We start from the raw sequence: 21,967 nt of genomic DNA, 5'->3' as shown, positions 1-21,967 counted from the left end.
ATGACTGCCTATGCTTTCAATGTGGCTGTATACTCCTCAAACCCTGTAGCTGTGCTAGATTTTATCAAAGAGGAAGCCAATCATTTTTAGCATATTACTCCATATGGTATTCAAAACGGGTGAGACATAGCGAGGTAGACAGGAAGGATTACCCTGCAGAGATTGCTATGGTATGGCTCTAGAAGTTTATGCAACAGTTTTTGGCTGACCCATTCTCCCCAGAGAAAATTAGTAGCACCATAGATGCCATGAATGGCTCAACGGCCCTGGGCCTAGACAGATTCACTGGTATCTTTTATAAAACCAATAAGAACTTATTAGCACCCTACCCAGTAGAGGTTTATAATGAAGCACTCAAATGCAATGAACTGCCCCGCACTTTGCGTGAGGCTGTAACAATCCTTCTTCCAAAAGCCGGGAAAGATCCGATTCTTTGCGGCTCGTACAGACCGCTATTACTTTTAAACCTCGACTATAAAATTCTGGCTAAAATGATTGCGCTGAGACTGGCTTTGCTGCTGGACCGTACTATCTCCCAGACCCAGTTGGGCTTTGTACCCCAAAGGTCGACTGCCCTAAATCTGCAGCCCTACTTGATACTGAAAAGGCCTTCAACTCCTTGGAGTGGCCTTTTTTCTTGGAGGTGATGAGAAAGTTGGGTATCCCTAAGGAATTCATTGACCTTACTTCGCTGCTATACACCGCTCTCACCGCCAGACTTCGATTGAATGGCACGCTTTCCCCTTCGTTCGCTCTTACCCGCAAAGCCAGACAAGGTTGTCCACTCTCGATGCTGCTATTCATACTGGCGCTAGACCCTCTGGTTCGCCATTTTCAGGAAAGACACCTGCACCAAGGTCTGCAGTTCAAAACGGGTCCTCTCCTAATTTCCCTATATGGGGATGACATTAACCTATATGTCCACAACCCCCAGGAGAAATTTCAACCGCTCATCAGAGAGAATTTTCAGTTTGGTGTTTTTTCACGGCTGGGTATAAATTGGGGTAAATCGAAAAATTTCCCCCCGACGCCAGCACTGTTCATTGGGAATGTGAGTTCCCACTGATTTGGTGTGAGGAGCTAGCCAAATATTTGCGTATCCAGATCCACAGAGAAATTGAGCAAATTATCAGACTAAATTACAGTCCCGCAGTACATTACCTGGAACAGCAGGTCGAGCGTTGGCTGAAGCTCCCTTTTTCTCTTGCCGGTTGAGTTGCACTTGTGAAGATGATTGTCCTTCCAAGGTTTTTGTATCTGTTTCATAACAGTCCGATCCCGCTCCCAACAGTTTTTTCCACACTTTGTGTTCCCATGTCATCAGATTGGTCCGGGGGGGACCCAGAGTTAGCTGGAACACTATGGGCCACATGCATCATTGGGTTGAATTGCGAATCGTAATTTGCGAAAAATAGGGACTCGCAAATTACGAATCGCAATATGGAATGCATGAATATTTTTGCCATTTTTTACTGATTCGGTAAAAATCCCAGAAATATGCGAATCGCACTTTTTATTGCGAATTTATTGCGAATTCGCAATAAATTCGCATTTTCATGCATCACAGCCAGGACACACCCAGGAAGCCAGGAGCCTGATTGCACGCACCTGCGAAGCTGATTCAAACTGAAAAAAGGCAGAAACTGCCAGTCAGGATGTACAAGCCAGAAAACGAAAAATTAAGTTCAGTGAGCATAAACTTGAGATTCTAATTGAGGAGGTGACTTCGCGCCATGACCAGCTGTTTGGGAAGCTGTCTTTAAAGGTCCCTGAGGCTGTAAAAAGGAAACTTTGGCTAGCCATACAGGCTAAAGTGAATGCAGTGGGGGTTGCCCACCGGGACATCACCAACCTCCAAAAGCGTTGGTATGATTTACGCTCACGCGCAAAAGAAAGTATTGCGACAAGAATGAAAAGTTGCAAGAAGACTGGTGGAGGCTCCCCTAACGACAAACCCACAACTCCCCTTGAGGATTTGGTTGAGGGGACACTTGTAACAGAAGCTGTAATAGGAGTGACAAATATAGACACCTCTGAGCATGCTGGCACTTCTCAAGGTAAGATTTATGGTTTTTTTTCAAATACAAACTTAAATTAAATAGGGTTGCAGGATGTATTTAGACATGTATTAGATGCTGTAACATAAATCTAAACTTCTGTTACATCCTCACTTGCACAGAACTAGTGTAAAAGGCAATTTTATTGAACAGTGCAATACATCATGGGAGTTGTAGTTTTTAAGTCCAAAAATTTTTCATGTCTGCAATACGTACATAGTCTGTTGGCCTAAAAAGTAATTTTGAAAGACATGGTAAATTATGTTTCAAAAGGCGTCCTCCATCTGGAACACATGTAGACTTTATTTATATTTATTTTTATGAAAAGACATTACATTGACATCATGCATCATTTTTTTAAATGTTAGATTTACAAAAGGAAAATGTAACAAACGCTTTTGATGAGATCAGCATGGAAATACATAGCCAATCAGACAATAATTCTGTGACTTCATCACCCTCTGTGCACTTAAAAAAAATTAGAAAATCAGTGCGTAAAGTACAGGAATTAGACTCTGAGGAAGAGGCAAATGTCACAGAAATTGTGGTTGATAATTCTGGAAAGCCTGCCACTTCGACAAAAAAGTTTAGTGGTCGTAGAAGAATCCAACAATTCTACAGAAGAAGGCCTCGCTCTTCCAATCCAAGAGACTCCACAGTGGATGATGTCCATGCAAGTGCAGTTGAGCTTAAATTATTGAAAGTGCAGCGTCTTCAGGGAAAAGATCTGAGAGTAATAAAGGGGAAAATGAGTCATATGGTTGAAGACCTCAGTGGAATCAATAAGACATTGAAAACATTATCCAAGGTGATTGAAGGGGCGCATACTGCCTCAAATCAGAATTTTGAGCGTTTAGCAAATGCTTTAGTGACAATATCTGATGTCTTTCAAAGTCAAAACATTGCCAATTGTAATAGACATTTGAGAAGTGTGGCAAGTATGCACACTTATGCCCGGGCTCTGAATAGGGTGACCAGCAGCGCTGCACGTCTCATCAAACGCACAATGCGCATGCAAGAGGAAATAAAAAAATGTTGTGCAGATCTATGCGAAGGATTCAAAAATATGAAAAGTTGGGTTAATGTGCTGCCACCTGATGATAACCAGAATACAGCTTATGAAGGCAATGTTAAGAATGATTCTGCAGGAACCAGTGGTGATGCACACACCAATGACGTGTGTGAACGCCGTAGCAAAAGAGGGAAAGAAAGTAATATTTGCCCTGCCATAGTTTCAGATTCAGTTAAAAATAAAGCTTTAGGTTTGCGTGGAAGGAAGAAGTGATGACATGATATTCTTGCATTACATTTCTTTCTTTTTCTCTAAACAATGATATGGACTAAGAATTATATTAGTGTAATATCTGGAATTTATTTTTTAGGAGAAGTCATGCTTTGAATTTTTTTTACAAGTTCCTTTTGTGTGAAACATGTCAAAATAAAGTGTTTAAATTTGGAAGCAAACAAAAAGTTTCCTACCTTTTTTTAGAAGTAATGTTGTGTTATTTTTGCCCTTCTTCTTCTCCCTTCCGCTGCGTCCGGTCCATGAACTCTTGCATGTGGTTGTTGTGGCTGGTTGAAATTATTTGGTAGCAAATCGTCTACATCTAGTTCAAGGCCTCTCCTAGTTGCTAGGTTGTGCAGGAATGCACATGTTGCAACTATTTTGCAACAAACATCTGGGCGATATTGCAAGGCTCCACCAGTCTTATGCAGTATGCGGAACCTAGACTTCATGACCCCAAAGGTCCTCTCTATTATGCTGCGGGTTGAGATATGGGCATTGTTGTACTGCTGTTCTTTGCTGGTAGTTGGAGTCCGGTATGGGGTGAGAATGTAAGACCTCACTCCATATGCACGATCTCCTAAGTTGAAAGGTGATATATGAAAATAAACATCAGACCCATTGAAATGCATGTCAGAAACATTACATTTGGCAGTAAACATAAGCAATTTACCTAATAAATATCCATCACCAAATTCTCCAGAAAGCAGGCGATCATGAATGGCACTATGTTTAAAAATGTATGAATCGTGTGCACTTACTGGGTAGCTGGCAACTAAGTCAGTGATGATTCCTTTGGAATCACAGATTGCTTGTATGTTTAAAGAGTGGTAATTTTTCCTATTTCAAAAAATTTACTCATTTGCAGATGGGGGACAAATGGGGACATGTGTTCCATCAACACATCCTATGACATGTGGGAAGTGTGCCATGTTATATAACTTCTATGGAAATACTTGCTGCATTAGAGATGTTGGAGGGTTCAGTACACTCCATAAGCTTAAGACTACATCAATTTCGAACTGTGTGTATGTTATATTCTAATCCTGAGAGAATAACATGGTGGGCTGGGAATGATATGGACGATAAGTTGAAATGCTCTAAATTCAGACTGCCAGCTGCAAATTTGCTACATAAGATTGTTATTTGTCCAAAACTGGGGTTGTTCTTGGAAGAGGTGAGCCAGACCATAAGGATTTGTCTTGGTCTGGATTTGCAACTTACTCACAAGGAGATCATGTTGGGTCCAGGGCTGAAGCAGATCTAGAATTAAAACATCTTTTATCCATTATTGTTGTGAGGGCCAGGTTTCACATAGCTAGGGCATGGATCTCTCCGATGCCCCCAATGGTAGCAGAATGGTGGGCAATCATGAAGCAAATCTGTTTGAGGAAACTTGCTCTAGCCAAACTAGAGGATAACGCTCTATCAAGGAATTTAAATGTATACGGAGTAGGCTCAGTTGGGACTGTTATGATGTTTTTAGTTAAATTACGATCGTTTTCTTTAATATACGTTCGCTCTGGGTCCATTTGCTTGAATAGTTCTAATAATACAGCCTAGGCGGAGCTGTCTATTTTATGCATTTGTCCAGTTCCAATGTAAGTTTTATGTTTGTTGCTTGTCACCCTGAACATTTGAAAGGACTTACCGCCCTCGCCTAATGTACTTAATGTATTTAATTTACTTGTGATCTGGATTAATCGTTCAATGAACATGTTTGACAGTAAAAATCATTTGACCATCTTTAAAGAAAGGTGCAGCTGCGTGCTGTGCCTTAACATTATTTGATTATTTTAAAGAGCTCTTTAAATAAACACTAAATATAATAATACCAAAAATACATCTTTGATGATTCCTGACTCATTTTCAAAAATCAGTGAACTATTGATTATTTTGACATACAGGAGACATGGTGTTAAACGTACAATGTCGAGCTCCAATCGTGAGGACATCATTAAGTGGTTTAAGGAGGAGCAGCTGCCATTAAAAGCGGGATATAATAAATCTGGAGATCACATTGCTCCTTGGTTCCATGGTAAGTCCATTTAATCCATGTTGTAATCCACAAAGAGGACATAACTTCACAAAGTTAACCATTCATACCACCGCTGTTACTTTTGGGTACCGCAATCATTGTCAACAGCCACAATTTAGTTTTCCGTAACCAGCCCCTTTAATGTTAAACCGTTTTTTTTTAAAGAGATGGTCTTTAGTGAATAGATATTTGTACTTAATTACTTTATTCTAGAGTTGACCAGAGGAAAGCAAGAGAATAGAGACACTGGTGCCTGATTCAGTGTTTGGATGGGATACTTGGGCATGAAGGTGATGGATATCCCTTCAGTCATGTTACAAATGCTTTATATCCTGTAGCACTTGTAATAAGGTGGGCGGGATTTCCATCACATTTGTAATGTAGCATTCCATCAAACTCTGAATAACTTTGCGTGTGCTAATGCTTTAGATCTCAAACATGAAATGAGTATTATATACCTTCTACTTTTACTAAACGTGTCTATATTGATGATCCTCTAGCAAAGTGACCTTACATGCTTAACTACTTTCCTCCTTTGTGAAAGTGAAAAGGGATTGCTCTAGCTATGAGTTGTAGCAAACTATAAATTCACATCTCTGCTTGAGAGATCCTAACTATCTCAGATGTCAAACAAACCCTCCCAGGGAATAAGGTGATGGTTGAAAGCTCTGAGGTTTTGTTGCCACATGCACAGCCCGGTATCTAGAATGATCTATCATTTCCTTTTTTTTTAAAACACTAACTTGCTGCTTCGCAGTGAAATTTAATCAATTTAACAACTATTGTTGGCCGGGGTCCCATTGTTTTTGCATAACATAAAGGTGGTGTACATATGCATAACTAGTATTCAATTATTGGATGAAGTGGGCATCTGTTGTGTGTGTTTTTGTGCCTGTTCTGTGCAATTGGTGAGCTTGGCCTAGTGTGTGTGTCGGAAGCTTTTACCTGAACAGTGTTGTCTGCAGATTTCTTGGGCATTCAATAGGACATGTGGATTTAAAAGTTCAAGACATGTACCTCAGTTGATTTGACTCAGTTTGAATTCTATTTTATTTTTTTATTTGCAGAGATGTCTATCATGCAGGGCAAGCCTCAGAGGCGGCCTCAAGGGCTTTCCAGATGAGTTGCATGCATAGATAAGACAATTTAGGATGGATCAACAGCATATAAGTTACTGTAGCACATGATTGGGATAGCAGGGATCACAACATCTAAATGAGAATTAATAAAATGGTGAGAAAAGGCTACCCTCAGAGAAAAATACAAAGTGCCTAAATAAAACGCTGTATCATTTGGTTATAAATGCAGACAAGAAAGATGTTGATGAGTTTGATTTAGCCATGGCCATGTCCTGGCTGGACCAAGGCAGGAAACCCATTATTCCCACCTTTACAGGGAGGGGAAGTGCATCAGTTATAAATTTCATTTTTTTCCAACCCCCCCTTCACTCATTTTGTTGGACTTCTCCATGGAAGATAGTATCTTCAGTGACCACAACCCTCTATACATCACGGTCAGTTGGCCTCCACGCGGGAAATCCAGGAAGACAGCAGCTAGGGGGATACTGGAAGCCAAGGACCAGGGTTGATCGTTATTGCTCTTGAGCTGCTAGGAAACTGAGGAAAGTGTTAGGCACTAAACCAAGGGATCCGGTTTTGGTAAAAGCTTGTAGAGGGCTATATAAAGCCGAATTAGTAAGGCACCAGGCAGAGTTGAGGGAGTAGGCATAGAACAAGCTCTCTGAGGCTTGCACCTTAAAAAACAGTGCCAAGTTTGGGAGCATGGTCAACAGTCCTTTTTTGGCAGGAGATGCTGCACAGGTTCTTGACGCACATATCACAGAAGACAAATGGGATGGTCACTTTGAGGAAATGTTTAGAAGTCCATCAGATGTGAGTATAGCCAATGGAAGTGAAGAAGGGAAATCGGCATTTGTTATCACAGCTGAAGAAGTCAGAAAGGGTACTGAAGGGTTGCCTAGAAACAAGGCATAAGGATCCAATGGTATTCCCCCGGATCTTTGCATATCAAACCCACAGTTGTGGGTGCCAGTACTTACATCAATTATTAACGCAGCTATAAGAGCCGACACGCCTAGCACCTGATCTATATGCAGCATATTCCCAGTGTTGAAAAAAGGTAATAGGGATATTACTCTCAGTTACATGCCAATCTCCCTACTGGACTCCACGATAAAGGTGGTGGGACGCATTCTATTGGACTGGTTAACCACATGGTAAGATGAATATAATATCTTAGCAGACGTCCAATACGGTTTTCATCCGGGGAGGTCAACAGTGGACCAATGCTTGAATTTGTTTATGACTGTAAACAAGTACACAGCCTTCACAGACTTGTTCTCCACCTTTGACTGTGTGAACAGAACTAAGCTATGGGAGACCCTACGGAAACTAAAGCGGAGGCACGATATATCAACGATTGCGAGGTGACCCGGCAGCTTCCAATCCATATGGGGTTCGACAGGATTCCATATTGGCCCCTTTTTAAATGTAATTTATACATCAATAACCTGGAGAAGGTAGTACTAGACAAAAGGTAAACTTCCAGCAGGTGGGAGGGCGCGTCTTGCCGGTATTATTGCATACGGACAATGCTGTCATCATGGGCTGGACCGTGAAACCTTACTAAACTCCTTAGTGATAAGTTATATGTAATGCAGGTGGGACATAGTTTAAGGATATCCTTTAATTTTAAGGTTGGGTCTACTATAGTCCCAAAGACCAGTGCTTTTTCATACCTGGGAGTTATATTGGATGCCAAGATAAGCTGGGGTCCATTTCAAAGCAGAAAGCAGGGGACAATTTTACGGGCCAATGCTGCAATACTTAACCTTGCCTTTCATCTGGGTAAAAAACTAATAGGAACTCCTGCAGATTTATAGAGCGAGCCAAGTGCATAGCACAGGTGGCGTATGGTAGTGAAATCTGGGGTTATATTTCTCATGACGAGCTCCAAGGAGTTGAAAACAAGCTCCTGAAACGGGTCTTTTCTCAACCGCAGGGAATGTCTACTATCATTGTACGTGAAGAACTGGGTTTGGCCTATTTGTCTGACTTGTCCTTTCGCCCCTTGTCCAGTTGGCTCAAAATATAGATAGGCAATGGGACTGCTTACATAAAGAGATCCTAAAGGCCTGTCAGGCCCTAGACCATGTTCACTAGATTCCCTGGCTATAATTCATATGGGAAGGTTTTTGGAATCTAGGAAGAGCAGATCTCTTTAGCAACCCAGACTCAATCAGCAGGAGGGACCTGGTTTAGGCCAAGGAGGCTTTCCTTAGACAGTGGGTGGCAGACAGAGAAGAGCTGTTGTGAATGTATCTAGGACCCTAATTAAATATCCCTGATTCATGCCCTTATGTGGTTATGATAAATCATGTCCTTATGAAGGCATAAGAATCATACCCATATTTAGTCATAGCCCACGCAGCCCAAATACGGCAAGGCTACTTCCTTAGTTTCCTAGAGAGCGCAACAAGTTCTTTCGACACACCAAACCTCCAGCAACCTGGGAATTCCCCATGTCTTTGTTTTGATTTGTCATAGAACTCCTGCGAGCACTTAAGGAACAGCCAGTCCTTAGTGACATCCTTTATTGACGTCTTATGTCCAACCTTACGTCAAACACGGCACCTTCCAGGTATAAATATACCAACACTTGCCTTAGGCAACACACAGTGGTTGGGAGCAGAGCGACGTTCTACTTGCCCGAAGCCCAGCTGATGCGAGAGCCGAAGGAAGCCGCCCCTTCCTTTGACACACGGGGAAAGAGCTGCCTTTTCTCACGCCGAGAAATGCAGGTCCGGTGTTTCCAGTCACCCTCGCGGGTTACTGGGAAATCGAGTCCTGAGAAACGAGATACAAGACCTCCTTCATTCTATAACCAAGGTACGGAGCTGATTAAAACCATAGAGAGAATTCTTGATTCAGATTATTGGCAAAAACCTAACTTAACTTAAAACTGCAACTTGCTTACTCCTTCCCACGTATTAGGCTTAGGTCAGGTACACCGGGGTAGGCGTTTCTTAGAAGCACCAGTTGAGTTCGTTAGTCAATGTTTTTATGTATGTATATATTTTATCCGTTTTAAAATCATATGGCTAAGAAACCATATCCATGCTTTTACAGTCTTATTTCATAATACTCCTTTTACTGTACGCACTTTACTTCATAATAAGTATTGCAATTGTGGCAATTCATTTCTCTTGCATGAGAAAGAAGACTGCTCAATAAAATAACACCTTTTATTGAAAATGCCCGTCTCTCTATTTCTCTGCACTCTGGTGAAATTAAGCATGCACGATTGACTGAGTGAAATAGCTGTCTATTTTTTTCACACGACTCTGGAGATATACTCCTTATTCTGGGGGAGCAAAGTTGTCATGTTATATGGTTGTCAGAAGCTAATCCCTTCTTGTCTAAATCAGGGAAGTTAACCCCTCCCTATTCATTTGAGAAAGTTTCTAGTGACCTCTGAGCTAGCTGGCAAAACTAATTAAGTCTAACATAGTCAGTAGAGACCTAGATGACCTCAGTCCTACGTCTACACTGCTGTTTATGTTATTCCAATGCGCAGAGCCTATTGGGAATATAGGAACTACACTACAGAGCTTGAGCTAAGGAAGCCCAGTGTATGTAGAATTTATCATCTTGAAAACTGTTCAATTTACGGAACCATATCTTCTATGGCTCCTTAGCTCTTATGATCACTTTTTACTGACTGAACTTTGCTGACCTGTCCACGGATTGCTTGTGGGATCGCTGCCTGTCTCCTGTTGTCAGCGCACCCTCTCCTGGACGCTGTCCTGCCACCGGAGCCTCCTGCCTGCCTCCCGCTGCCTTGCTAGCTTTGCCATCACGCTAGCGCGGCCGCTGAGAGGATAGCGGGCTGGGGACTACATCTCCCATCAGCCCATGCGGCCCACGCATCACCTATCCGCGCCAGTAGGCACTTAAAAACGTGCAAGCCCCTGCTGAGTGGGGAACCTTTGTTGACCTGTCCACGGATTGCTTGCGGGATCGCTGCCTGTCTCCCATTGTCAGCGCACCCTCTCCTGGACGCTGTCCACCCACCGGAGCCTCCTGCCTGCCTCCCGCTGCCTCGCTAGCTTTGCCATCACTCTAGCGCGGCCGCCGAGATGAGAGCGGGCTGGGGGCTACATCTCCCATCAGCCCATGCGGCCCACGCATCACCTAACCGCGCCAGGAGGCGCTTTAAAAACGTGTAAGCCCCGCCTCACGGGACGCCGGGCTAAGCACGGGCAAAGGGCGGGCGGCCGTCCAGGGCCGGACAAGGCTGGGCTGGGCCATACCTCCAACGTTCCCACTTTTGTGGTAAGACTATCGTTGACTACCTTTAGTAAAACGCCCATCCCACTTTAACCATGGCTCATAGTTCTGGAGGGGGGGGGAACTCTGTGATACGGCACCAAAGGGATGCTTAAATGGCACATTAGATTATTTCTTTGTAAGAGTCACTGGGGTAATTGATAGAGAGATTGTTCTCACAGAAAAACGCTTATCCCAGGAACTTATGGGTCTGAAACGCTCCTCGTTAGGCGATCTGAAAGACACTGTTTCGCCGGTCCATGCAGAGCCGAGAACATTACTAACATCAATCTCCAAAGAACACGAGGTTGTAACACTAGAGGATAAATCCAGAGACTCTGACGCGGATTCATTACCACTCAACATTTCGTCATGTAGCAGTTTGTCATCAGGGGGTTCCATCCGATTGCAGCTAGAAAAAGCCTAGTTGCAACTGACTTACAACCCACAAAACCCCCAAGTCCAATACTAGTGAAAAAAAGGAAAAGGGGTGGGGGCCGCCATCTAGGCAGGAAACCGAAAATTGCTAAATTGTTAGGCATACCGAGTCCAAAAAAAGCAATTATTAAATCTAATAAACCAGGGAAAAGCCAATTAGTAACGCCTCTTTCGTGCCCAGTGCCCCAAATAACTGTACCTTTACTGGGGGAAGAAAAAGAGATCGAAATGACATTCTCTAATATAACGCTTCTATTAAGATCTTTTACCCTATCACGGATAGAAAGACTAAGGGTTATCAATGGGAAGCTTGATACCTTAAGCGAATTAACCCTAGAAAATTCACGGAAACTAGATGTATTAATGTCACCAGCCCATAGCAAGGAGAGTGGGGTCAAACTTAGTAACAACACACTTCTGAAAACCAAGTTAGCTAGTAGGACAGATACTACTACCATCTACCATACCCAAAGAGCTAAGTAAAGTTTCCCACCTGAAGAAACCCCCAGAAAACAGAGCTAATAAAATGAACTCAACAAATACACCAGTATCAAAACCAGCTGGAAATAAGGGGGCAGATAAGGGTCAAGTTCAGACGGAAGACCGGACCCCTTTGCCAGTTATTAACTTACCACCTGAGGCATCACCCTTGGTACTAGTTATGGGAAATGTCCTAGCGTTGAATAAAGGTACAAGTGAAACCCATGGTCAATTAAAAAACAAGGTGGCACATTGGCTTACTAATAACACCTCAGAGGGTTGCAGTATATGGCAAAACATTATAATGACACGAAGGGTATCGTGGGTGGGCAAGACACGGAAGAATAAACCAGGGGATTGTGTGATAGTAAACTTTGTAACAGTCCCGAGCCAGTGGGGAGAATTCTTGGTGAGGCTAAGTTCTATATAGGGAGACAGAGACAAGGTATTGAAATTCTGCCCCTTGAGTATTTTTACAGAGACCAGAACAGAATGCATCTTATTAGAGGTAATGGTTGGACATATAAAAGGGTACCGTACCCATTGATAAGCCAGCCCGGGGAATACCCTAGAAAGAGACACCTATGCCACCCACTCCGGACACAAAGGGGAAATCTGGGATATGCTCCTGTCTTGGAAGGATCAGACTGGTTTATAGCTCTCTCCGGTTTAAATGATTGTGACTGACTGGGTGGCGGAAAAGATAATGTCACATTGATAAATACAGAGACCTTGCAAGGGGGAAAGTCTCCTGCACTATATATCCCACATGACCATACAACCCAGGGGGATAGTGTAATAGGGAAAATGTATAACCAATCAAACTTCATCACACAGGAAACTGCACTCACTAATGATATTTTATATGATAACCCACCTGGATTAATAACCAACATCGGGGACAGCAGGGGTACTGAGTTAGTGTCGACTGACAATAAAGAATTAAAGTATGAGCAAGAAGACGCCGGGCTGGACCCCATGCCAGACATGCATAGGGTGGCCACTGACAATGAGAAATCGTTGCTAAAACAGGAACCATTCAGGGAGCGGGAGGCCTAGTGAGGATTGTCTCCTGGAATGTATGTGGGTTAGAGAGTAAAGTGCTCAATACTATCTGGGGAGACTTTGTCCAAAACATTGACATCCTATGTATACAAGAAACCTGGCTTATTAACGAGAAACATCTTCTTGGCTTTAAAACCTTTCATGTCCCCGCACTCCGTTCCCTGTTTGGGAGGCATAAAGGAGGGATCTGTATTTATGTCTCTAATCTGCTAAAAGTAGTTAAGATTACAAGAAGAAATTATTCAAATTACTATCAGTTGGTCTCAGTTACCCTAAACCAACGGGTCGAGCTACCAATAGTTAATTACTATAACAACATAAAAAATGGGGATTTTGCAGAGGTTCTAAGTAGTTTGCAAGGGGAATTAAACACTCAGAATTGGCGATGGGGGAAAACAAAATGTTGATATGGGTAGGGGATTTGAATTTGAATATTTTTGATCAAGAAATTTGTGGATTTCAGGAATATGGCAGAGAGGAAAATGTGAGCAGGTGTCACTTTATGAACTCTGAAAAAGGAGAGGTGCTAAATAACATAATGGACAATTTTGACCTTGGCTTTGCAAACTTAATGTGTACTCCTAAGGTGGAATGTAGTGCCACATTCTTAGCTAGAGGATGTCAATCTATTATTGATTTTGTAATTGTGTCAAATAGTTTTACACATTATGTAGAAAATTATGAAATTCCAACAATTGCCTTAAGTGACCATCTTCCTCTCAGTATGACTATAACTATAGGAGAGCTAACTTGTAACACCACTATTGAGTCACTTACTTGGACACAAAACATTGTTATAGCTCGCCACGATGGGTTGACACTTAAGTGGAGCACTGTAGACTCGGTCAACAAATTTAAAGAAATAATAACTATGGCTCTCACAGATCTACTGGTATGTCTGGATGAAAATACCTCAGATGAACAAACTTTGGAGGCTTTTGGTAAAATTACAAAGATCATTCAGGACAATCTAACCAGGGTGCAGAGAAACAAGCCCAATAAAGGGGTGGGTTGGTTCGACTCCAGGTGTACCAAGGCGTATTCCGCCCTTAAGGCTGCCCTGAGCCTCAAACCAAGGGATCATGAGGAAATAAGACACTGCAGGAAGGCGTATACCCGAGCAAGGCGCCAACGGAAAAAGGAAATCAAGGACCTAGCATGGCAGAATTTGCAGACTGCCTCACCGTGTAGAGATGCTAGGGCCTTTTGGGAGGCAGTCCACGCACCCTCTTTCACCAAGAAAGAGGCAGAAAGGTTAGAAATCGCCATAGATGAAAAAACCTGGATCGACTTCTTTTCTAAAATCTATAAAAACGTACAGGACGCCCCCACGAAAGAGGAAGAATCGATAGGGTGTCCACCGAGAGGGAGTGATTTTCACCCTATAACCTTGGAGATTACCCTACAGGAAGTACAGTCTGCATTACAAGCTAGTAAAGCCAATAAAGCCCCGGGACCAGATGGGATCCCTAATGACATCTATAAATGAAATATAGACTTATGGGCCCCACTCTGTACTCGGGTCCTTCAGGCTTGTTGTGCCATAGGTTTTATTGGTACCTGGTCGGAATCGGTTATTATACCGATATACAAAAAGGGGGACAGGGAGTGCCCATCTAATTATAGACCTATTTCACTATTAGACTCCCTTATGAAAATGGCAGGGAGGGTGGTCTTGAATAAAATGCAACTATGGGCCGAGGAACACGATATTTTGAGCACTGTACAGTATGGTTTTCTGAAGGGATGGGTACGGTAGAGCAGGTCTTACACTTTGTCTTGCCACAAGCCAAATACACTTGAGCTAAAGAAGGACAATTATACACCATTTTTGTTGACCTCTCTGCCGCCTTTGATTGCGTGATACACTCCAAGATGTGGCAAATTCTTGAGGAAATGGAAGTCGAGCCTGCCATTATACTCTTCCTAAGGCAACTTTATTCGGGGGCAACGGCCAAAGTTAGACATGGGTTGAGGGGGGAGTGCACTGGGTCCTTTAGAATAGAAAAAGGGGTAAGACAGGGGTGTGTATTGGCCCCCTTTCTTTTTACCCTTTATACGAATAAACTTGAGGAAGAATTGGGTGCTTGTAAAAAAGACTCCCCAAAGTATGGCAATAAGCCAATTGTATCACTTTTGTACGCGGACGACGCGGTTCTGATGGCGAGAACGAAGGTTGGAGTGCAGAAAGCCCTAATAAAGTATCTAGAATTTATGGGAGAAAGGGGCCTTATGAAAAATGCAAAAAAATCATATGTGATGCAGTGTGGTAAGGGACGTGCAAGCTGTAAAAATCTTAAAGCATCCGGCTTGTAATTGAGCATACTAAAACTTTCCCATACTTGGGGGTTATAATTGAGGGTTCTGGCTCCTGGGGGCCCGAGGTCAAGAACAGGACCCTATCTTTTAAACGCACTATAGGAGCATTAAAGAACTTTGCCACTAAGCTGGGCAAAAGACCCCCCGAAATTATGCTAAAGATTTATATATCTAAATGCAGAAGTGTTGCGTTTTATGGGGCAGGGATCTGGGGGTATCACAACATATCGGTGATTCAAGTCGAAGAAAATAACTTTTTCAGATACCTGTTAGCTCTCCTGAAAGGTACCTCAGTTTTTAATTGCCATCAGGAATTGGGGATGGACTATATATCCGACCTGATTAAACTGCAACCTGTCTTACTTTGGCGCAGAGTATAGGTCTCAGAGTATAGGTCTCAGAGGCCCTTGGCCTGAATCAGGAAATAATAAAGGATGTCATGGGCCTTGATAACGCGAAGCGTATAACCTGGCTTGAGTACATCAGGAATATCCTTACTGACATCCAACGGCCTGAGTTTTTTAGTAACCCAATTTCAATCATGAATATTTCAAAATCAGAACGGAAGAGGTTATGTATGGCCCATTTTGAACTTCTTAGGTGTGTAGGAGAAATGACGAAGAAAACAGTTAGTGAACACCAATTGTCGCTTACCACCTACACAATTCAGCCATATTTAACCATATGCAACTTGGGTTTTGACCGATTCATTTTAACAAGATTTAGGTTCAATTTATTTCACCGGTTGGTCACATTTCCCACTAAAAACGACTGGTCCAGAACCCTAGCTCCTTGTCCATGCGATAGTACTTCTGTACAAACCACCTTTCATATAATACTGTTTTGTAAATTATATGAGGGGGATCGTAAAAGGTGGATCAAACAGTATCTGAGGCAAGGCGCCTGGCGGCAATGCCGACCTGCGCTCCTTAGTTTGCAGCAATTGGGAAACGCCACTTGTACTTTTGTTATGTCTGGTTTTTTAAAAAATGTTTTAAGAAAACGGAACTTAGAGATTAGCGAACTCGTTTAAAATGATTTAATACTGTTTTAACAATGTTATTTATTGTAAAATGATTTGTATTGATGTATATATATATGAATTGTTGCTTTTATGATTTTATATAAGATGAGTTGTTTCCTCCACTCTATTCCATCTGCTGCCAGTCATTGACTACAGCGTCAGTCCCAGACAGTTGGAAGTTGGCAATAGTAACACCACTGCTAAAAAAGGATTCTCTAGACCCTCTATGCTCGGCCAACTATAGACCTATCTCACTCTTACCATTTGCGATAAAAATTCTCGAGAAGTGGGTCACGAGAGCCTTGTCCAGATTCCTGGAAACAAATTCCTGTCTGGATGTAGCCCAATTTGGCTTCAGACCGGCCCACGGCACCGAGACCGCATTGGTTACCGTGTTGGACGATCTACGAACGTGTGTCGACAGGGGTAAGTCAGCATTCTTAGTGCTGCTTGACATGTCGGCCGCGTTTGACACGGTGGACCATGAGGTTCTTTGGGGCCGTCTTCAGAGCGTGGGAGTAAACGGTCTGGCTCTAAGTTGGCTAACATCTTATCTCTGCAACAGACAGCAAGCTGTGGCGTTACCACCATTTCGATCAGCCACACGACAGGTGAACCAAGGTGTCCCCCAAGGGTCGGCGGTCAGTCCGATCCTTTTTAACTTATATCTCCGACCCCTGGTAGACCTGATCAAGTCATTTGGCATATCAGTCATCAATTATGCCGATGACACTCAATTGATTTTTTCATTTGAGGGCACTGAGATAGTTTCGAGGGACACCTTTCACCGCTGTATGTCGGCTACAGCAGAATGGCTGCGAGCTAACTCCCTCCAATTTAATGGGTCGAAAACGGAAGTACTCCATTGTTCCCTAGACCGTCTCCCCCGCGCGTTACCGGATGACTTTTGGCCAACTTCTATTCCGGGCTCGGTGGAAGCCGCAGAATCGGCTCGTAATTTAGGAGTTCTGTTCGAACCCAATTTACAGCTCGATGCCTCTGTAAATAGGACTGCAGCGACCTGTATGGGCCTGCTTCGTGCCCTACGTAAGATCCTGCCAATACTCCCCCGGGGAGCCAGAGCAGAGGTAGTGCGTAGTTCTATCCTCAGTAGGTTAGACTACTGCAACGCACTACTTCTGGGAGCCCCTAAGATCTTGATCCTAAAGTTGCAGAGGATCCAAAACATGGCTGCTAAATTGGCTCTATCTCTGCCACGTTCTGCTTCTTCATCTGCAGCATTAGCCGATCTTCACTGGCTACCGGTCCAGTAGAGGATTGCCTTCAAAGCTTCATGCCTTGTATTCAGGGCTCTGCATGGACTAGGACCAATACCACTCCAAAATCTTTTTTCTTGGTATCAAGCTGCCAGACCTCTGAGATCCTCCTCTGCGTTCCCGGTGAGGATTCCCAGGATTAACAGAGTGAGGATGGGCGGCCGTGCTTTTAGTTTCACGGCCGCCACATTATGGAATACCTTACCTCTGGCATTGAGGAGTAGCCAAGATCTGCCCTCTTTCAAAAGGGATCTTAAGACCTACCTGTTCCCAAGAGCAATGTAATACACCTCACCTGATGGTTAGATATGGTCTCAGCGCCAGGATACCCTTTGGGTGACAGTCGCGCTTAATAAGCATTAAATACATACATACATAACAAAAATTGAATAAAGCTAATCTGAATCTACTGACTGACCAGGTTCCGCTTCCGGTTCTTCTCCTCGCTCACCGACAGGGGAGAAATAAAGGTGAGACCCTGTTGCCCCTGAAGCTGCAACAAGTCTTCACAGGATAGCCTCCAGTTTTTTATGTTTTGTACAACTAAAAGGTACTGAGGAACACTTATGTAATTCCAATCCTCAAAAAAGCAAGTTTAGTCCAGTGTGTCCAGCTTTTGCCTTTTTATTAATGCTTTCAGGGAGCACGGTATTGTGTGTTCTTAGCTTTTTAAAGGCTGCAGTCAGGCTTAGATCAAGCTCTGACTAATTACTGAGGGTGGAGCAGGCTTGGATGAACATTTTTTTGTATTTTTGTTTTAGTTTATATTTATTTGCATTTTTGAAATTATGTGTATTTTAATGAAGACGTGCAACTGATGGTTGTTGATACGTAGAATTGGTGTACTTTGGAATCCGGTAATCCAGATTTTTATGTTTTTTTGACAAAAAAACTGAATAAAGTGTTGTTGTTGACTTCTAGATCGGAAAAAGGATTACAAAAAATATTAATTTCAAACAGAGTGCGAAAGTCAACAGAATAGACTTGCTATCAAAGTGTATATAAGCTATATATACAATTATACTTGTGGGCATGCAAGTGCAATATCACAGCACATCACTACAAACAATAAAATGTGAAAGTGACATGTCATGGCAATCATCATGTGTGCACATGCAAAAATTAGGTGTGTTTATTTGCTTATTTGTTAAAACCACCAAACAATATGTAGTAATCCTATTCCCATCTCCACAAAGCTTCTAGGATGCAATGTCTATGACAACAGAATGTTGATGTTTGAATGTTCACTACCTGTGATTGCCTGCCAGTATCCTGGGAGCTGTGGAAGCTAACGGTCAATAAACTACATGTCTCCTTACCTTTATGTCTCTGCCTGATTACTTCAATTTGGCGACGAGGACTGACCGTTAGCTCCTCCACCCACGTTTGCAGCTTCTTCCCTTGTGCTCCTGAGCAATCTACTGTGAGTGTTTGTTCATTCAGCGTTGAGTGAAATTCATTGGCTCACAGTTTGAAGCGGACTGTATCCTGCGTAGTTCTTCAAGTTTGTACACACCGATGGGATCCCTGATCTCAGTGTGGTGGTGAAGAAATTCTGGAAACTGGCAGCATATGCCCAGGAAGCGAGTTTTGGGGTTACTGCAAGCACAAAGGGACTGAGCCCTGAAGGAAAAGTACAACCAACTTCATTACAACGTGAGTTGTGTGTTTGAGAAGTAAAATACTCTCAGCGTGAGGATTGTGCCTCTTTACAAGCAATTTAGAGTTTGGTACAGTGTGACATTGGTTCCGTTGTGAGTTGCTGATGCTGCCGTATGGTCATGTTTCCTTGTGCAGAGTTTGCAAGCATCGGATGACGTCGTAGAACTTTCATCCGTCTCAGCGATTGTGACGACGTCAACAGTGTCAACCTTCTGCATAAGCTCTGTCTCAGCGTTGGTGAAACGTTGAAACGCACGTCACTGAATTCCTGCAAATATGCATCTGTGGCTGAGCACACGCTGTGACAGTCTTGCGCATGCGTGAAAGGTGTCGGAAGTGCTAGTGACACGCATGCGTTTCAACTATTCGGAAGCACGGAAGCTGTGTCTCACTTGTGCGCATGTAGTGAAAGCTGTTGGAAGCGCATGCGCATTAGGCACGCATGTGTAACAAGTCTACGGAAACTGGTTACATGCTCTTTATTTCAAGTTACATCAATCGATAAGCGGTGAGGTGAGGTCAGAAATCACTTTAGCAATCTACAAGCTCAGGGATCATCTTCGTCAGAGGTGACATTTTTTTTAAAGCGTCTGTGGAAACTTTCTTTAACGCGTTGAGAAAGTTTCAATACAACAGCCTGAGGAATAATTAAGAAGAAGCAAAACTCGAAAAGAACATTCTTTTTTTCATGTCTGTTTTATGATACACTGTGGCTATAAACCATTGCTTTACAGGTGGTGTTGGTGCATTATTTATCCTGTATTTCTAACAAGTGCATCTCAAGTTTCCTCGGCTAGTTTTCACTTTTGAGTGTTCATTACTGTTGTATTCTCAACATGCAGAATGTACAAGCTCCACCCCCATTTTTACAGCTTCCAGGCGATCCACCTGTCAGGTGGAAGGTATGGTACAGGGCTTTTGAGAAATATTTAGGAGCAATGGGAGGTAGCAGGTTTAGCGCACAGAGTAAACTTTTTATTCTGGAACACAATTTAGGTTTTGAGGGACAAGCTGTCTTAGAGCATCTTCCCCCTCTCGATGTAGTTGAGGGTGAGGATGAGTTAGATGAATTTCAACAAGCTGTTAAAATGTTACATAACCAATTTGATGTAGAAAGCAGTCTCATTGTGGCTAGACATACGTTTTTCTCTAGGGAACAGGAAAAGGATGAGAGCATTGTTGCTTATGTAGCAGCCCTTTGCATACTCTCATCGGAATGGGAGTTTGAACATTTTACATCACAGCTTATTCACAATCAAATTTTTGTTCATACTAATGATAAAAAAGTGCAAGAGAAGTTACTTACTCTTAAAAATCCCTCTTTACAAGAAACAATTTCTGTAGTTAAGAGTATTGAGTTATCACAAAAGGCGTCATGAGAGATTGAAACCAGACAAAAATCTGATCTGGTTGGCGCTATTAAGGATGGTGGAGACAAAAATTTTAAAGTTCAAGTTTCACAGAACAAAACACAAACTGAGTCTAAAAGTATAAAATATGTATCTAACAAAAATGATAAAAGGGATAGTGTCTCAAAAAATGTCTGTAATACATGTGGTTTTGGTGCTCATTTCCCTAATTCCAGGATTTGTCCTGCTAGGGCTGCGTCCTGTCGCAAATGTGGAAAACAGGGTCATTTTGCCAAAGTATGCAATTTCAAGAGAAGTGTGAGTGTAGTATATGATGAGGAGTCCAATGGGGCAGAATGTGAGGTTGTTAACTCTTTATCTGATTTAGTAGTTGTTGTCAAGGATGATACTGTAGATTGTATTGACCCTGTGATTGAGTTTATAGTGGATAATAAGCCTCTACAGCTTTTAGTTGATTCAGGGGCGCGCGTGACATTGATTACATATGAGCTGTTTGAGAAGACCTGGAGTGACAAACCACTCAATCCATCTGATAGGAGTCCTGTCTCCTATGAGGGTAGGAAAATAGAATTATCTGGGTTTTTTTAAATGTCTCTTGTATTCAAGAACAGACACATCTAAGGAAAAGTGAATGTAGCTGAGAAAGGGCTCAACATTTTAGGGTGGTACCACCAATGATTGTTTAGAATGACACTTAGGCCAGGCACCAAAGAGCAAGTTTCTGTGGTGGAAGAACACAGTCTTGATGAAACTTCCACGTCTTTGTTTTACAAGTTTCCCAAAGTTTTTGGAAACAACTTAGGATGTATTAGTGGATTTAAACATTTTATTAAAGTCAAAGAAGGTGCATCTCTAATTAAGCACAAGTTACGCAATGTGCCTTTTAGTGTTAGAGATGATCTTTCAGTTGAACTCCGCAAAATGTGTGAATCAGACGTCATTGAACCCAGCGAGTCGTCCCTTTGGTTGTCCCCCTTGGTCGTGGCGCGAAAAAAAAAATGGAAGTCTTAGGGTTTGTATTGACTTATGCAGTTTAAACAGGGAGCTTTGGGTTGATTCTCGCCACCTCCCTCGCATTGATGATATCCTGTCTAAGTTTACTGGTGCGAAAAAATGTAAAAAAATTGATTTAGCATCGGCGTATCATCAAATTGTACTACACCCTACAATCAAACATGTAACTGCATTTGTGTCCCCCACAGGTACGTTTCAATTCAGGAGGATGCTGTTCGGGCTGGTTTCGGTGGCATCCATTTTTCAACGTATAATGGAGAATTTGTTGGAGGGTGTTGCTGACACTGTTGTTTACCAGGATGACATTTTAGTTGCAGGAAATAGTAAAGAGTCACATGACAAAAACTTTTCTTGTGTTTTGGAGAGGTTAGATTCTAGAGGTATTGTGGCAAACAAACTCAAATGTCTTTTTGGTGTACAATCCATTAAGTATTTAGGGCACCACATTTCGGGCGAAGGAATTGTACCCAGGGAAGCTCTATTCAGGCCATTGTTGATGCTCCTTGTCCTTCCTCCAAAGAACTTGTGTCTTCATTTTTGGGAATGTGTGAATTTTATTCGAAGTTTATCCCAAATTTTTCATCAAAAAC

At 42.5% G+C, this 21,967-nt stretch overlaps 1 protein-coding gene across 2 annotated transcripts in view; it reads left to right on the top strand.

Moving 5' to 3' along the window:
* SH2D4A (SH2 domain containing 4A) overlaps positions 1–21,967 on the top strand; it is a 606,680-nt gene that overhangs the window by 483,136 nt on the left and 101,577 nt on the right. For both annotated transcript variants that reach the window (XM_086961815.1, XM_086961816.1), the window contains one exon: positions 5,250–5,380. In XM_086961815.1, coding sequence (XP_086817941.1) covers positions 5,250–5,380 — 131 coding nt within the window. The remainder of the gene's footprint in view (positions 1–5,249; positions 5,381–21,967) is intronic.

This window comes from Lissotriton vulgaris, chromosome 3_1, assembly GCF_964263255.1.
Source record: "Lissotriton vulgaris chromosome 3_1, aLisVul1.2, whole genome shotgun sequence".
NCBI lineage: Eukaryota > Metazoa > Chordata > Amphibia > Caudata > Salamandridae > Lissotriton > Lissotriton vulgaris.
The sequence above is the reverse complement of the archived record's forward strand: the minus strand, read 5'-3'. Positions and strand labels throughout refer to the sequence as shown.